Source organism: Lycorma delicatula, chromosome 2 (genome assembly GCF_047948215.1).
Source record: "Lycorma delicatula isolate Av1 chromosome 2, ASM4794821v1, whole genome shotgun sequence".
Classification (NCBI taxonomy): domain Eukaryota; kingdom Metazoa; phylum Arthropoda; class Insecta; order Hemiptera; family Fulgoridae; genus Lycorma; species Lycorma delicatula.
Window position 1 is genome coordinate 84,938,118 of NC_134456.1, and position 16,660 is coordinate 84,954,777.

The following is a 16,660-nucleotide window of genomic DNA, read 5'->3' on the forward strand; positions in this document are numbered from 1 at the left end:
AAGATCGCGGCACACTTCCACCCTGTTGTTTTTCTGTTCAACAGTGAGGTTTTTTGGGAACAATTTTGCTCAAACTTTTTTCAAGTCCAATTCATTTATCAAAATTTGATGGGCTGTATGGTTCAAATTCAATTGTTCTGCTATCATTCTGACAGTTAATTGCCTGCCGGTTGTACCATAGATTTACTTAACATTATTGTCATTTTATGATGTTAACGGTCTTCCAGAGCATGGATTGTCAGCAACTTGTCCCAGCCATCTGAAAATGCTTTAAACCACCTAAAAACTTGGGCTCGTGACAGAGTGTCAACTCTATACGTCCTTTTCAATTTTGAAAAAGTTTCAGTAGCATTCTCACATGGTTTAACACAAAACTTGATTGCACAACATTGCTCACAATTATTATCACTCATTTTTGTAACACACAACAAAAACTCATTTCTCGAAAAGTTTGGTACATCACACGAGGGAACAATAGACTAAAAATATTCCTAATATAAATCAGGTTTTCATATAACCATACCAGTAACTTGACAGTGTTGCCACTTTGGCTGCCAATAAAAAACTAGTCTCATTACTTTATTTATGGACCTCACATATACACATATATATTTATATATATATATATATATATATATATTGTTGCTACATGCTGTGCTTACTACTGAGGTCTGTCTGCCTCTCCCTGCTAGACAAGACTGGAGTCTATCATGAAACAAAGTCAGGGGTATGAACTGAAGTTGAGTTCAATAAGGGAACTAGGACTAAATTTTGTTGTTGTGAACAACATTTTTGGTGGTATGTTGTTGTTTAATTTGCCTCGAATTTATGAGACATTTACTAGAAATTGGCTCACTGAAAGTCGAAACTGGCGCGGGGTTTGTGCTTCCACATACTCGGTTAGCTAGTTCAGAGGGCAACGATGTAGGGCATTTAAGATGTCCAGACGAGTCCTACAGCGAAGACAAAAGCTGAGTTTGAAAATCACCGATGTAAATGTCTACCGAGGCATTTACATCGGTGGCATCCAACGAGGTCTGGCTTACTACTATGAAGGGTAAAAAGTTAGAGAGCGAAAGACAACTCCCGTTAAAGCCCATCAGGGCTTGGTAAGTGGGTGGGGGGGAGTGGCAACCGGAAGCATTACAAGGCAGGTGTCTTCCCCTACGGGGTTGGGATGTGCTTAGTATCGTTCAGCGTGACATTAGCTAGCCGACATCTATCGGTTTAATATTAGTTAAATATGTAAATTTTAATATTTTGATTTAAATCTTACGACAAAGTAATTCTATTACTTTAGAACTTATTTTAATAATTAATGCTATGGATTAAGTAGTGTATAGTAGTACGTAAACTATTTTTACTTACATTTAAAATATTAGTATAAAGATAGAGACTGTTCAGACATAATCACCGCCTTATTTATATTAGCTATATACGCTAATGTAAGCCATTGTTTATTTATTCTATATTTACTTTAAATGTTAAGTGACTTTATTCTTAAGACGAATCCAATATCAATATTTAAATTAAGGTTTATAAGTTAATTTGAAGACTAGTCGCCCACCCCCTCCTCGCTCACCATCCCCGGGACCTTCCGGCGGAGAGGTTCTAAGCGTGGGAGCCCGTTAGAGGGTCAAGCGTGAGGCGTTGGTAGCTGTGGACATTGAGTCCCAGGGGCCAGCTACACCCGAGGGCGGTTCGGAAACTGCAGCCGCCACCATGGTGGTGGTGAAGAACCCCTTCACAACCACCGGTCGTGAAGCGGGAGAAAATTCCGCCGATCATGTTGGACTGCCCTAGGGAGTGGCCCACGTTGGCAAGAGCCATATCCGCCATAGTCCAAGGGCGCCTGGCCGCAAAGAGCACCGGGTTTTCGATAAGGGAGGAATTTCCAGGAAGTGCAGAGCTTTCTGCACTGGAAGGGCATTGCCTTTCATACATATCAGATACCTAAGAAGAGGAAGCTTAAGGTCATGGTATCCTTGGGACCATAATTGGTATCATGGGATCACTTACGAGGAAAAAGGACAGGAGCTCTTCTCACTTGGCTTCTACGTGATGTCGGTCAAAAAGTTGACCATAAGGGACGATAGGGAAACCCCTACGTGTCTTGTGGCACTTAAATGAACGCCAGCCACCAGGGTCATCTACGACCTGGACAACCTCTTTTATTGCAAAATAACAATGACTGCCTACGTGTCACGAGGGACTCCACCAAATGCCACAGATGGCAAACGTTCGGCCGCTCGTCGAACTATTGCCGCAGGGCACACCTCGCAAAATGTGGCGGGGACCACGAAACGTAGCCTGCCTCAAGACACGCGAAGAGTCTCCGCCTCGTGTGCGAATAGCAAGGAGCTACACCCAGCCAATTATAAGGGTTGTCCTTATTATAAGGAACATCTGGTCCGACAAAAGGGCACCCCCCTTCGAAGGTCCGTAGTCACTGAAAGGCGTAGCTGGGCGCGAGTCAGAGGCCTCACTGGCGACCCATTTGCAGGCAAGCCGCAAGTGACTATGTCCGCGGCCAAGGCGGCGGTGGTAAAAGTCCGTGACCGTGCTATTCACATACAAGCGACGCGCTCCGGCTAGACAGCTGGAAATCTCAGGGGTCAAAATATCCTTTGGGACGAAAGTTAAGTCTGGGAATGGCTAATCTTAAGGGAACATGTTAAGTATGTGACCCAGAGAGCAGAGGCCGGCAGGGCTTCCTTATACTCAGTGCTTAACCGAACCAGCCTCATTCCGCTGGCGACTGAAATACTCATATATCAACTCTACGTCTTGTCAATTCTGACGTACACCTACTCCGCACGGGAGGCCTTTTTGTGCTTTACGCTTCAGAAAATGCTGAAAGTCGTCCAAAACGTGGCGTTGCGGACGATTCTGGAGCACCGTAGTTCGTCAGAAACGCCACACTTCGCTACAACGCGAGCATAAAAACAGTGTCGGAGGTAAGCGTAGCACAGGCGATGTCCGAGCACAGCCATCTTAGGGACATCTATCGAGAAGATCCTGCACCGCAGGGTTTAAGGAAAAGACCTCACGCCGTGTTAGTTTTTCCATATACTTCTCAGTGGGAGCGATTAATTGTGTTGTGGTGCGCTCCGCAAGTAAACTCAACAGGAAACCGGTAGAACGCCGCTACCTGGCCGAATACTTTTCATTGTCTACGGTCACGTAGGCAAAATTCAATTTATCAAATAGATAAACTAAATAAAATCTCTTTTGTAAATCTTTTATTCAAAATTAATGGAATTGGTATTTATGTTAATCTCATCCTATTTTAATATTCTTTATTATTATTATTATTAGTAATTTATATTATTCAACTAGAGTTCATTATTAGTAAACACTTAATTCTTCAACAAGATAAATTAAATAAAAACTTTTGTTGTTAACCTTTATTTAAAATCTATTGAATCCGTATTTAAGCCAATAGTATCCTATTTAAATATTCTTAATATAATTAATTAATATTCTTAATATAATTAATTAATAATCTTAATATAATTAATAATATTGATAATATTCTCATTATAGGTAAATTTTTTTTTGTTTTTGCGCGGGAACGCAAAGCGTGATTTTGCCAAAGCGCGAGGTATGCGTATAATGTTATCATATATATGTTGCCTTATAGATTATAAATCCCCACCAAATTTACAAGCTAAATTTTATGAAACCCCAATATGTAAGTAGGTAAAAACATGACACTGCGTTCTTTCGCTTTGGAGGCTATGTTTGAGGTTTGTCATATTGTCCGCAATGAGGTTTGTAATCGTATGTTGTATAATACAACATACAAATCTTTCCTGCAATATAGGACATGCTTTTTTGTTTTGTCTGTTTCAGCTCTGTGTGAACCAGAACAACGACTGATGCAATTGCCTTGAAATACATTCACATCAGTAAATCCCGCCCTAGTCAAGTTTTGCCATCTAAGAAGACATCAGACACCTAACTCTACCACGTAGCCCTCAGGAACTGCTAACAGCCTACCCGCGGAAGATTAAAGACCCCGTGCGCCTAACTCTATTACCACCACCTAAACTGTATGTACCCACTTTACAATACCATTATTTCAGTAATTTCATGCCAAGACAGAATGTTAATAAATTTAGTGATTGGAGAGCTAACCAGCGAAAATAATGTCCCGGAGGACCGCAAATCTGGTCGGCTCGGGAGTTAAGTATAACCTCTAATCTCCCACTACAGCTCGAACTTTGAGGACCGCTTGGATTTACAGCTAGGTTGATCGCAACCAACAATTTCTTATTTGCCCCTTAATAAGTGTGCACTCCAATTCAACAAATCTCCATGCTAAAGTGAGTGAATCGTACCCGGGAGATCACGCTCCCAAGCACGACCCCCATTGATACTTGAACTCTAACCGGGGCTCGGTGCCAAGCACGCCTATCGCCGGCCAATCACATTGTCCGGGCGGACCCTAGCCACCCCCGGGTAACTAACACTAAATGAATCCGCAGTCGCCAGTGCAAGATGTGAGGAGAAGTAAGCTAGCCAAGTAAAATTGATAAATACAGCAGCAGAAACTGCCAAAAAAATGTTCTCTACCAGGTCCCCTACACCTACTCAAACACCACTTTAGTCGAGACCGAAGCAACTCAGACTAAGGAGATTTGATCAATCCATCCTCGATGAAAAAGCGTTCCCGCAAGCAGGAACAGAAACACGCAGAAAATGCCCACAGTTCATCACCTAACTCGTGCCAAAGTTGGCAATCGCAATAGACCTAAACCAAAGGCCTCTTGCATCGAAGAGTGGGAAAATCGTCACACATGTGCAGCCACCGTTGTAAATGCCTCGGTAGAGATTTACATCGGTGATTTTAAAACTCAGATTTTGCCTTCGCTGCAGGTCTCCGCTGGACATCTTGAATGTCCTACATCGTTGCCCTCTGAAATAGCTAACCGAGTTCGCGGAAGCACGAACTGCGGAGGGGAAGAGACCCGCCTAATGACGTTCCGGTCGCCACCCCCCCCCCCCGTTCTTAGCCATGTTGGGCTTTAACGGGAGCCTACAGGCGGACAGCAAAGATCGTGAAAGAAAGACCCAGCAGCAGCCCGACGGAAGAGAGAACAGGCCTTTTCACTCGTGCTGCCTTTTACGGGGCACAGAACTATTCAAGGTTTACCGCCTACAAATTATTTACAACCGGTTACGGAAACCGGCTGTAAATAATTACACACATGCATGCGTCTGCCTCCGGAAAGGGAAGCGCATCCAAACACTAGGGTCCACGAAAGGCGTATTCCTGTTAGGCCGAAAGGCGCTAGCACTGAAAGGACTTAACGGGAATAACGCCAGGAGTTCGAAGCTCATATGCGCCTGGTCTCCCACGATCAGCCACAACAATTATTTCTCATTGGTCTAAAGGACCGGAACGCAAATACCGTATCCGTCCGCAAATAAAACACAAAAAATTTATAACCGCTACTAAATAAATAATGACTCACCGGATAAACGAAAGACACAGCTGCAAGGGGCATTTGTCAGGCACTGCGATCAGTACGGAGATAATAAACTCCCACTATCCTTGCGTTCCATTCCGTGAAAGCTCGTTCCTTCGCCAAGAAGAAGAAGAAAAAGGCGAAGGAGAAGTTCCCTGGCCGGCACAACGTGGGACCTTCCGGAGGATGCCAACATCCCCGCCGGAGCAGCAGGCCTGGCTGGCCCTCCGAGACAGTCCCTGGACGCGGACGCTCAGTGCCTCAGCTTACCGGACTTCAAGCGCCCTGGCCGATCCGGCATGAAGCCCGCTAGCGCCAGGAGGCCTAGCAATGAAGATAGAACCGGAGCATCGTCTCGACCGATGCCGACCCGATATTGCGGGGTTCTGGGAGCCATCACTGCCACGTTGTACTAAAGTGCCACTGCCGCTGAGGGGAAGTTGGATTCGATTCCAAGGGACGAGCAAAAACTCCCGGACTACAGCCGAGCCGACATAGCCGTAGCTTTCTTCAGCCCGTTTCAGGGCTACCATAAAGCTCTAAGGTGCCACGTGCCGTCGAAGCCATTAAGCGACAATATATATACACCTTTTATATGATGATGATTTTTTTTAACAACTGAAATAGCAATCTCTTATACATTTAGGTAATTTTACTCTTAAGCAATTTTTGAGCACTTCTTTTCCCTTTTTTAAATTCATTATTACGCTTGTATAAAAAAAAAGAAAAGAAAAACAGGTTATATCCATTCTTTACAAGGTTATGAAAAGTCTTTATTGCTTTCTGTACCCACTTTTTTCTCGAAACTTTAAAACTAAGTTTTTTTTCTCTAAACTAATGCACACCTTTTCTGAAAAAAAAAAAAATTTTAAAAGTTGGAACGTGTAGTGTAATCGATAATTCAGTAAAATTATTCACGCAACCAGTTTCGTATTGATACAACATACAAAAATGTCATAACAAATATCAAGTTACTTGAACGCTCAAGGTCAATGACCATCTCCTTATTCCAATCTTGACTATACCACCTGATGATTTCATTGTCTTGCTCCATTATCTTTGTCTCATTAACTCATTCGATTAAACAACAGCAACTGCTTAACACAGTTTAATATTGGGAGTAATAATGATTTAATTCACTTTTGCTGTACTTATTTTGATAATTGGTATACACTCTTCTATATGTTAATTTTATTTTTAATCTGAAATGGATGATATACAACAAAGAGTATCACATGAAAATAATCTCAAAAGTAATTTTTCATCGAGAAAAATATAGAAACAATCTGTAACAAGTTCAGCTTTCTTATGCTAACAACAAAAAATTATTTTAAAGAATCAAAAACAGAAACTTACAGAACATCAACGGGGATGACATAAGTTGAGCATAGGATGACATAGTTGGGCATAATTCTTAATTAGTTATAATACCAAAAGAATGGGCATGACAGCGAGCCAGTCAATGGGCGGCAGTGCTCCTAAAAGTTAGTGCTTATGTGAACAAACTCCCTCCATTTTTAATTTTTATTATAGAATTTTTCATTTGAAATATCATCTTAAGAAACACAGCAATAAATAAGTGCTTCCAAATAATGTAATGCGTTAAATGAAATAGTAAATGAAGCACTAAGGAATGCTGCTGAGATCAATGACAAAAAAATAAAACGTCAGCAGTGATACTGGCAAATGAGAATTCAATTCTGAATCTGAAGATCAGGATTCCTCAAAACGCTACTGGCATGATTTATTTAAATATATTTTGTGTAACATACTATTGATAAAAGAATGAGGTACATTTTTATATATATTTTTAACATTGAATTTAAGCGATAGTTACATAAAACAAAATTTTGTGTATTCATAACAATATAATTGTAATTGTATAATTATCTGTATGATTTATCTTTACTAGCAGACCTGGCAATGCTTCACTATTGCTAGATTTGAGTACATATGTAGATTAAATGAACACAATCGAAAGTCTAATGAAACACAAAAAACTGAATATTACAGAACTTCACGAAATTTAACCTTTCGCTTTTTTCCTATTTCCATTTTCCCTTTCTCCATTCCCCCGCCGTTTTTCCTTTTCCCTGCGCGTAAATTAGTCCAGTAGTTTTTTAGTCTGTGGCGAAAACACATACAAACATTGCCTTATATATAAGAAAGATTGTATATTTGTTTTGTTTTGTAAATATCTCAACACCGACACCACCACGCGGGTATAGTTTTGCTAAAATATTTCTTTTCACGTAAGTCAATTATTATCCGTAATTTAGTTATAGTTTTGTTTATGTTGGTAGTACTGTCGTGTTGCGTATATGACGCATGCGTGGTTTAATTGTTATGTCTGTACAGGTTTGATGCTGCTAGGTTAGTTGCATTATCGCTGCCCTGCCGTTAACCATGGCTTCTCCGCTTTCTGTTTGCACCAAAGAAGAGCAACGTTCAGCGATCCGTTTTTTGTGGTCGATAGGTGTATCAGGGGCCGAAATTCATCGAAGACTTTCGGTACAGAAAGGGAACAATGTGTTCCCGCAACGGAGTGTCTAGGAATGGATTGAAAAATTCAAAAATGGTCGTACAAGTGTTAGGCACGACGAAGGAGCCGGACGACCGTTTACCGCCACAAATGAGGGAAACATTGAGCGTGCAAGTGACATGGTTTTCTTAGACAGACGAGTAACTATTGATGAAGTGGCACATCGTCTGCAAATAAGTCACTGTTCTGCCTACGAAATCATCCACAACAGATTGACTGTCATAAAGTCTGTGCAAGACGGGTCCCAAAACTCACACAGCCGCATAAACAAACGCGCTTGGACATCTGCCAAAAACATTTGGATCGCTATGGTAACGAACGGGACATCTTCTTAGATAAAATCATCACTGGTGACGAAACGTGGATCCATCGTTACGAGCCGGAGAGTAAACGGCAGAGTATGGAATGGAAACATCCAAATTCGCTCTGGAAAAAAAGTTCAAGACCCAACCGTCCGCAGGAAAACTGATGATTACAGTTTTTTGGGACTCACAAGGCCCAGTACTGGAACATTACGAGGAAAGGGGCACGACAATAAACAGTGCGCGTTACAGTGAGATGCTAATGCCAAGCTGAAGCCTGCAATTAGAAGCAAACGCCGGGGACTGCTGTCGAAAGGTGTGTTGTTGCACGACAATACCCGTCCACATAATGCTGCCTACACTGCTATGACGCTCCAGAAACTCAACTTTGAAGTACCGGCTCATCCTCCGTATAGTCCCGATCTTGCCCCTTCTGACTTCCACTTGTTTGGTCCGCTCAAAGAGGCATTAAGGGGCCGTCGATTTACCTAGGACGAAACAGTATGAAAGAACCGGTGCATTCCCGGCTCGCAGCTCAACCGAAAACCTTCTTTTACGAGGGCATCAGGAAACTTGTGCAACGATGGACCAAGTGCTTTGAAATGCAAGGGGACTATGTTGAAAAATAATGTACATGTAAGTTTCCTATTTGTATTGCAATACAATTTATAACTACATTGTGGAAAATAATTGACTTTCCCCTCGTATATCCTGAATATGAGCCAAATCGGCCCATATATAAATTTTTTTGAAATAAGTAGACCCAAGTGTCACCTAGCGGGTCCAATTTTTTGGCCTAACTAATATATACTCTGAATATGAGCCAAATCACACCATAAATACAATTTTTCGAAATATCTCGACCTCAGCGTCATCTAGCGGATTTAAACTAATTCAAAAACCTTTGCGGGCATGCGCACAACTCACCAAAGTTTCATTGTAATTGGATGAATGTTATAGGAACATATACGGGACAAACAAACAAACAAACAAACATTCACCTTTTTATATATAAATATATATATATATATATGATTTAAATAAAACTTGTTAATACTTTCAGGAATAATTTCTGTTTTAATTTTAAATTACAAAAACTTTTTAAGAAAAAAAAAAAAATTCTAGTCTAATAAATAATAGTAATGCCCAGTGGATTTCAAATAAATTCTCTTTCATTTTATTTTCTAATTACTTATATTTAAATATTAATTACTACTTTCACAACGATTACAGATTTTAAAAATAAATTTATTATTATTAATTCACTTTACTTTACACTGAACTATAAATAATTACATTTCAAAAAGAAAGTATTAATGAATGGCATAGAAAAGGTAACACAATTGCAAAAATATTTTGTTTGTATGATTTTTAACAAAAAAGTGAATTCCTATTACAAAATGTAAAATCTTTATCGTAAATAACGATTATTTAACATAGATACACATATATTAATTCTTTCTTGCATCATTCTATTTAACACATCAGAAACTCAGATGAAGTTTTTAAGATTACACTTGCACAAATACAGTTATCCCTTTAATGAACCAAGAAATTACGTCAAATAACAACTGTGTAAGTAATGAAGTACATTTATTACTACTTTAATTAAACAATAATGCCTTTTATGAATATACTCATTATATTTTTATTAACTAACAAATATTACATTATTTGTTAAAATATACGCAATTCTACAATATACGTATTAAAATAAATTGTAAAATGGTACAAATATCTTCAAAAACAATTTTGATTCTAGAGCAGTAGCATTTAAAAACACAGAAAGCATTATAAAAATAAATTTACATGTAAATAGTAGTTATAAAAACCATAATTTGATTAAAATGAGCAATTTAACTTTGGCTTAGTAAAGGTTTACAAAACAGAATTAGATAAACATCATTAAAAACTATTTTATCATGATCTAAATACATATACAGAATATTATTTAAATTATCATAATATACAATGCACAAAAGAATATTGTGGTTAAAAAAAAGATAAGGAAAATGTATTTTATATTTTCCTTGTATTATTCTATACCGAATACAGTAAATTATTTTATAACGAAATAAAACAAGATAATAACAGTATTAAACACAATCCATAAATGAAACTTGAATTTTAGATGAATAAATCTACAATAAATTTATTTTTGGGTGAAATACTTTTAGCGCATGACTAATACTGATCGATTAACATGGTGCAAAGTAACCGTTTCTAACTTAGTTCTTTTTCTTTTTTTTTTCTTCAGTCATTTGACTGGTTTGATGCAGCTCTCCAAGATTCCCTATCTAGTGCTAGTCATTTCATTTCAGTATACACCCTACATCCTACATCCCTAACAATTTGTTTTATATATTCCAAAAGTTGCCTGCCTACACAATTTTTTCCTTCTACCTGTCCCTCCAGTATTAAAGCGACTATTCCAGGATGCCTTAATATGTGGCCTATAAGTCTGTCTCTTCTTTTAGCTATATTTTTCTAAATGATTTTTTCTTCATCTATTTGCCGCAACACTTCTTCATTTATCACTTTATCCACCCGTCTGATTTTGAACATTCTCCTATAGCACCGCATTTCAAAAACTTCTAATCTTTTCTTCTCAGATACTCCGATTCTCCAAGTTTCACTTCCATATAAAGCGACACTCCACACATATACTTTCAAAAATCTTTTCCTGACATTTAAATTAATTTTTGATGTAAACAAATTATATTTCTAACTGAAAACTCGTTTCGCCTGTGTTATTCGGCATTTTATATAGCTCCTGCTTCGTCCATCTTTAGTAATTCTACTTCCAAAATAACAAAATTCTTCTACCTCTAATATTTGCTCCTCCTATTTTCATATTCAGTGGTCCATCTTTGTTATTTCTACTACATTTCATTACTTTCATTTTGTTCTTGTTTATTTTCATGCGGTAGTTCTTGCATAGGACTTCATCCATGCTGTTCATTGTTTCTTCTAAATCCTTTTTACTCTTAGTTAGAATTACTATATCATCAGCAAATCGTAGCATCTTTATCTTTTCACCTTGTAGTGTTACTCCGGATCTAAATTGTTCTTTAACATCATTTACTGCTAGTTCTATGTAAAGATTAAAAAGTAACGGAGGTAGGGAACATCCTTGTTGGACTCCCTTTCTTATTACGGCTTCTTTCTTATGTTCTTCAATTATTACTGTTGCTGTTTGGTTCCTGTAAATGTTAGCAATTGTTCTTCTATCTCTGTATTTCAACCCTCATTTTTTTAAAATGCTGAACATTTTATTCCAGTCTACATTATCGAATGCCTTTTCTAGGTCTATAAATGCCAAGTATGTTGGTTTGTTTTTTTTTAATCTTCCTTCTACTATTAATCTGAGCCCTAAAATTGCTTTCCTTGTCCCTATAACTTTCCTGAAACCAAATTGGTCTTCTCCTAACACTTCTTCCACTCTCCTCTCAATTCTTCTGTTAATTTCTAATAAGGTGAAAATTTTTTTTATTTAACCAATAGAATTCATTGCATTTAGGCAAATAATTTTGGTTTCTTTTGAAATTGTAATGTTTGGTTTGATAATAAAATAATCTAATTTAATGCAAACATATGAAAAACACATTTTTGGCAAAACCTTTTTTTTTGTATTTATTTAAACTTTGACTAAATAAAAATCCACTTTATACAGAGAAAATTAACGGATAACAATCAGAAAAGGTAGGTATATTGAACTTACAAAGTTCAACTTTGTTGCCATTTAATATATACAAGTGAAGTGATACAAGTGGAATACTAAGAATATATACAAGTGTTAAAACAAAATGTGATAAAAATTGTGACTATTGATGCCACACAAATTATTAAGAATAATCATATAAAAGAGAGTGATAAGAATAAATATTATAATACACAATAAGTGCTATGAGAATTAATATTTTCAGAGAGATTTGATAAGACAGTGCTTTGCTAAATCCAAGTACTTCTACAAGATACACGATTTCAATGGCATGTAAAATAAATAAAAGGTTCATTTATCAATAAGTAATAACAAATAAAAACTTCCACCTGTAATTCATCTTCTCGACAAAACACAAAGGCTGGAGTTTTGTCTTTTAGAAATGATAATAATTATTCATTTACTCCCATCAATGGGAAAAGCCATAGAGGAGAATGGGTCATGCAGACCATGTAAATTCTGTTATCTGGGCGGTTATACCTGTAGACAGAAAGCTCTAACTCTCTTTTGTTTGAAATAATAAAGAAAATTCATTAGATTCTTAGAAACTAATTATTAAACTGAACATAAATGCCAGTACACTACTCATATATAATGTAATCGGTATAATGAGGCCAAAAATATTGCTCTTCACTCTGAGAAATTATTGGATTCCCATTATAATACATAATGAAGAATTACGGAAAGAGTCCCTAACATATTCACACAATATAAGAGTAAAACCACAGCTACTTAGTTCCAAGTAAGATTGAATATAAATGCTTCATGAAACGTTAGCTTGCATGATTATACAAATCATATAATTATGACTTATTCAGTTTAAGGCTTAATGATTATCAGTGAATCAATCTGTTGCAATTAGTGTTAATTTAAATGAGTATTAGAGAATTTAATTAATAATGAATGAATTTGTTTTTTGTTTTTTTTTTTATATATGTAAAGATCATTGTAAAGAAGCAACAATGTCCTCTGAAATTTAGAATACAATGTTTGTTCTTTTATTTTATTATTACTATTGATTTATCTAGGTTTATGTGACTTTGTAAACAACAAACTGTTAGCTCTATAAAATCTTCGCAGTTGTTCTTATCCTTAGTCCCTCTAACCATAATTAAGACAATGCTGTCAATTTTAGTAAAACAGTCAAAATATACAATAAAATGATCATTCAACTCTAATCAATTAACTCTGTGCAACTTGAATGAGTAACCGTACTTTTATTCTAATTTAAAACTGGGTCTTGCGTGCTTATCCAATCGTAAGGTAAGGTTTTCAGCCAGCACTGTAAAACAAGAGTTATTCTGATATATACATAATGATTGTACGTAATAAATATTCCATTGTAAAAAGTAGGCAATACCTCTGTGTTTGAGTAATAAGTGCTCCAAGCAGCTCTAAGAGATTGTTGTCCACCTAGGTCCCACATGATGAAATGTATATTTTTCCAAACAACTTCTTCTACATTTGATCCTATTGTCGGTGAAGTTGTTACAACTTCGTTCATTAGGAACTGATATAATATTGTTGTCTTCCCAGCATTGTCCAACCCAACAATAACTATCTTGTGCTCTGTAACAATCAATTATATAGATTTTTTACATTTTTATTATAAAGTGTTTTTTATTAACAATATTTCTGATTATACCTTAATTTCCTTCTTTCTAAATTGACACAGCATTTCATAGAATCTTCCTAAGGTAGAAGTGATAACACACACATGCATGCACACACACACACACACACACACACATAAACTTTTATGGTTCACGTATATATATTCAAAAGTTACTATAATTGCATTTTATTTTTAAGTTTTGTTGATGTTTCACATAAAACCAAAACAAAAGCGCATTATTTAATCGTAAAAAAAGTAGACATTGTCTTAATCTTAGATAATGAAAATATTTTAACCAGACATAGTAATTTACATAATCTAAATCTTAGCCGTGCATACCATAGTATACACGTATGCATAATATGCATAGTCATCACTTGAAATATTAATTCATCAGTAGGCTGTCATCTTATTTTAAAAAAATATATTTTTAGAATTTTTTCATACAAAATTTAAAAAAAGGGGTAAAATTGAAACCTATTCTCCTTTTGGAGAAAACCTTTCCTAATTCACATACTCAATGTGCGTTTTAATAAAAAAATGTTTCAACAAACCAAAATAAAATTTGCTACAATATTCCTTGGAAACTTTCTTTTTCAATTTGAACAGTGACAGGATTTAAATCTTTAGGCAAAAGATAAAAAATTTTTTTTAAAAATCTTATGTTATGATTTTATGATTTACTAGCTGAGAAAAATTTTATGCCATGAACATTAAAGTAAATAGAATTTTAAACAATTTTCTATTTCCTATCTTACCAGATTTTTTTTGCTGGAAATGTATTTTTAGCAAACAATTTTTAGGCGAGTGTTAGGTGTTAGTAAACATAAGATTACAACAATTTTCATGCGAAGAATTTTTAGAATTTTAACTGAGACTTTCTTTCTGCCAACAGATAAAAAACATACAGAGTAAGATTGGGTAATTCAGCTTCTTAGTTTTCAATTAAGTACATGAGTTTTTTTTCGTAAAACATCTGCTCAATTAAAACTGAAGTGATCATTTCTACATGTAAATCTTCCCTAGTATTATTTGTTTTCTTTCAGTCTGTAAATAAATAATTTGAGAGTATTACCTGTAAATTTTTACATGATACAAGATTCTTGTAGAGAAAATAAATATAAAAAAAAAAAATGTAAACCATCTTTACTTTTCAAATGAAATTTTAACTACCAGTACAGTGAAAAGTGATTCAATACTTTAAGTTTAGACTAGTCAGAAGATGATTTTATTAACATTTTTAATTACTTCTAACAATAAGGAAAGCGTGATAAACAAATTTTTAAAGTAATGTTGGGTGAAGTTGGAAAAATTACAAAGAATGGTCAAAGCAAACAGTAAGTTAAAAACAGACCCATTAAATAAAATATCTTGATAAAACAGATTTCAAAAATAAACATGTACATAAGAGTAAACATTTAAGAAATGAATATCTGCTGTGTCTATGGTTTATGGTTGCAAAAAAAATCCCTTTCAGCATGCTGGAAGTTGGAGATAGATTTCACTTGTGCTAAGTAGGGGATAAAAAAGATTTCCACCTTAAAGTTAAGAAAAACTTCAAATTTACTCAATAAGACAATGGCTGCATGTGAAAAAGTTTCACATGTTGAATATAGGAGAATCTTCTTACAACTCCAGCAATATTTTGGTCATCCCTTGCTGTAAGGGTTGGTTATAACAAAAATTATTTCAGAGAAAGGTTTTATGTAATGTTTAGAAGACTAACGACCACTTTAAACTGATTTGATACTGTCCCTATTAAGGGAAGAGTGATTTTTTTTGTATTCGAAACCCTATTTTTTCCACCCCCTGGGCCAATGGCTGGTGATATAAAAAACTTTACTTAAATAAGTTTTAGGCCCTTATCCAAAGAATAGTAGGAACTTTAAACTAATTCGATATTTTACTAATAGGAAAATTATAGCGATAGTTTGCTTCTTCGAATAAGCCCCTCCCCCAAGGTCCAATTTTGCCCATTAATGAACTCGACTGAGATTTTGGGTTGTTACATTTTATGTATAAATTTGAAAGCGATTGGTAGAAAATTAGGGCAGTTATCGTCTCCACAAGAAAGTGATATATATATATATATATATATATATATACACGTAAATAAAAATATAAATGTTCGTTTGTTCAAAAACTTATACCTCTGAAAGTTCTTCACTGACTGCTTTGAAAACACGTTTCAAAGCAGTTTTGACATGTGACAAAACGTTTCATTCGAATTCGCGCGTGTTTTTATATGCCTAAGATGTCACACATGTGTCAGGTAAAAACATGCTTTTTCTGAAAAACAGCTATACTAAAGATTTTACGATTCTATTTCAATGTTTCCAATTTGTATGTCTAAAAAACTACTGGATCGACTTACGCGCGGGGGAAAAAGAGAAAAGGTAAAAGGGTAGAAGGTAAAATGAAAAGGGGAAAAGAAAAAAAAGAAAAAAGGGAATACAAGGAAAAGTAAATGGAAAGGGGAAAAGAGAACAAAGAAAACAGGAAAGTAGAACAAAGAAAAGGGGAAAGAGGAAGGGTGGAAAGGGAAACAAGAGAATGAGAAATTGGGGAAGGAAACGGAAAGTGGGGAAATGGAAAACAGGGAAAGGGGGCAAGAAAAGGGGAAGGGAAAGGTTAAATTTTGCAAAGTTCTGTAATGTTAATTTTTTATCAAACTTTCAATCGTGTATGTGTTTTGTATGTGTATATATATATATATATACTCAAATCTACCAATAGTGAAGCACTGCCAGATCTGCTAGTATATATATAAAAATATAATATATATCTCTGATATATTATATATATTATCTCTGATTTATCTCTATAGAGAGAGAGAGAGATTTAAAAGTGATCTGGCTTTGGGGGTCTGGGGGTGTGAAACATGAAGATATATCCAAATTTTCAGGAAGTTGAAACATGGTACCCATTGTAACAGGTAACCTTCTTATGTCTACCTAAAAAATAAAAAAGCCTGATTTCTGAAAAGAAAACAATTTCTTTGAAACT

At 35.8% G+C, this 16,660-nt stretch overlaps 1 protein-coding gene across 5 annotated transcripts in view; it reads right to left on the reverse strand.

The window, feature by feature from the left end:
* The window catches only part of Arl5 (ADP-ribosylation factor-like 5), a 92,802-nt gene that overhangs the window by 10,399 nt on the left and 65,743 nt on the right, over positions 1–16,660 (reverse strand). For all 5 annotated transcript variants that reach the window (XM_075355694.1, XM_075355691.1, XM_075355692.1 and 2 more), the window contains one exon: positions 13,400–13,608. In XM_075355694.1, coding sequence (XP_075211809.1) covers positions 13,400–13,608 — 209 coding nt within the window. The remainder of the gene's footprint in view (positions 1–13,399; positions 13,609–16,660) is intronic.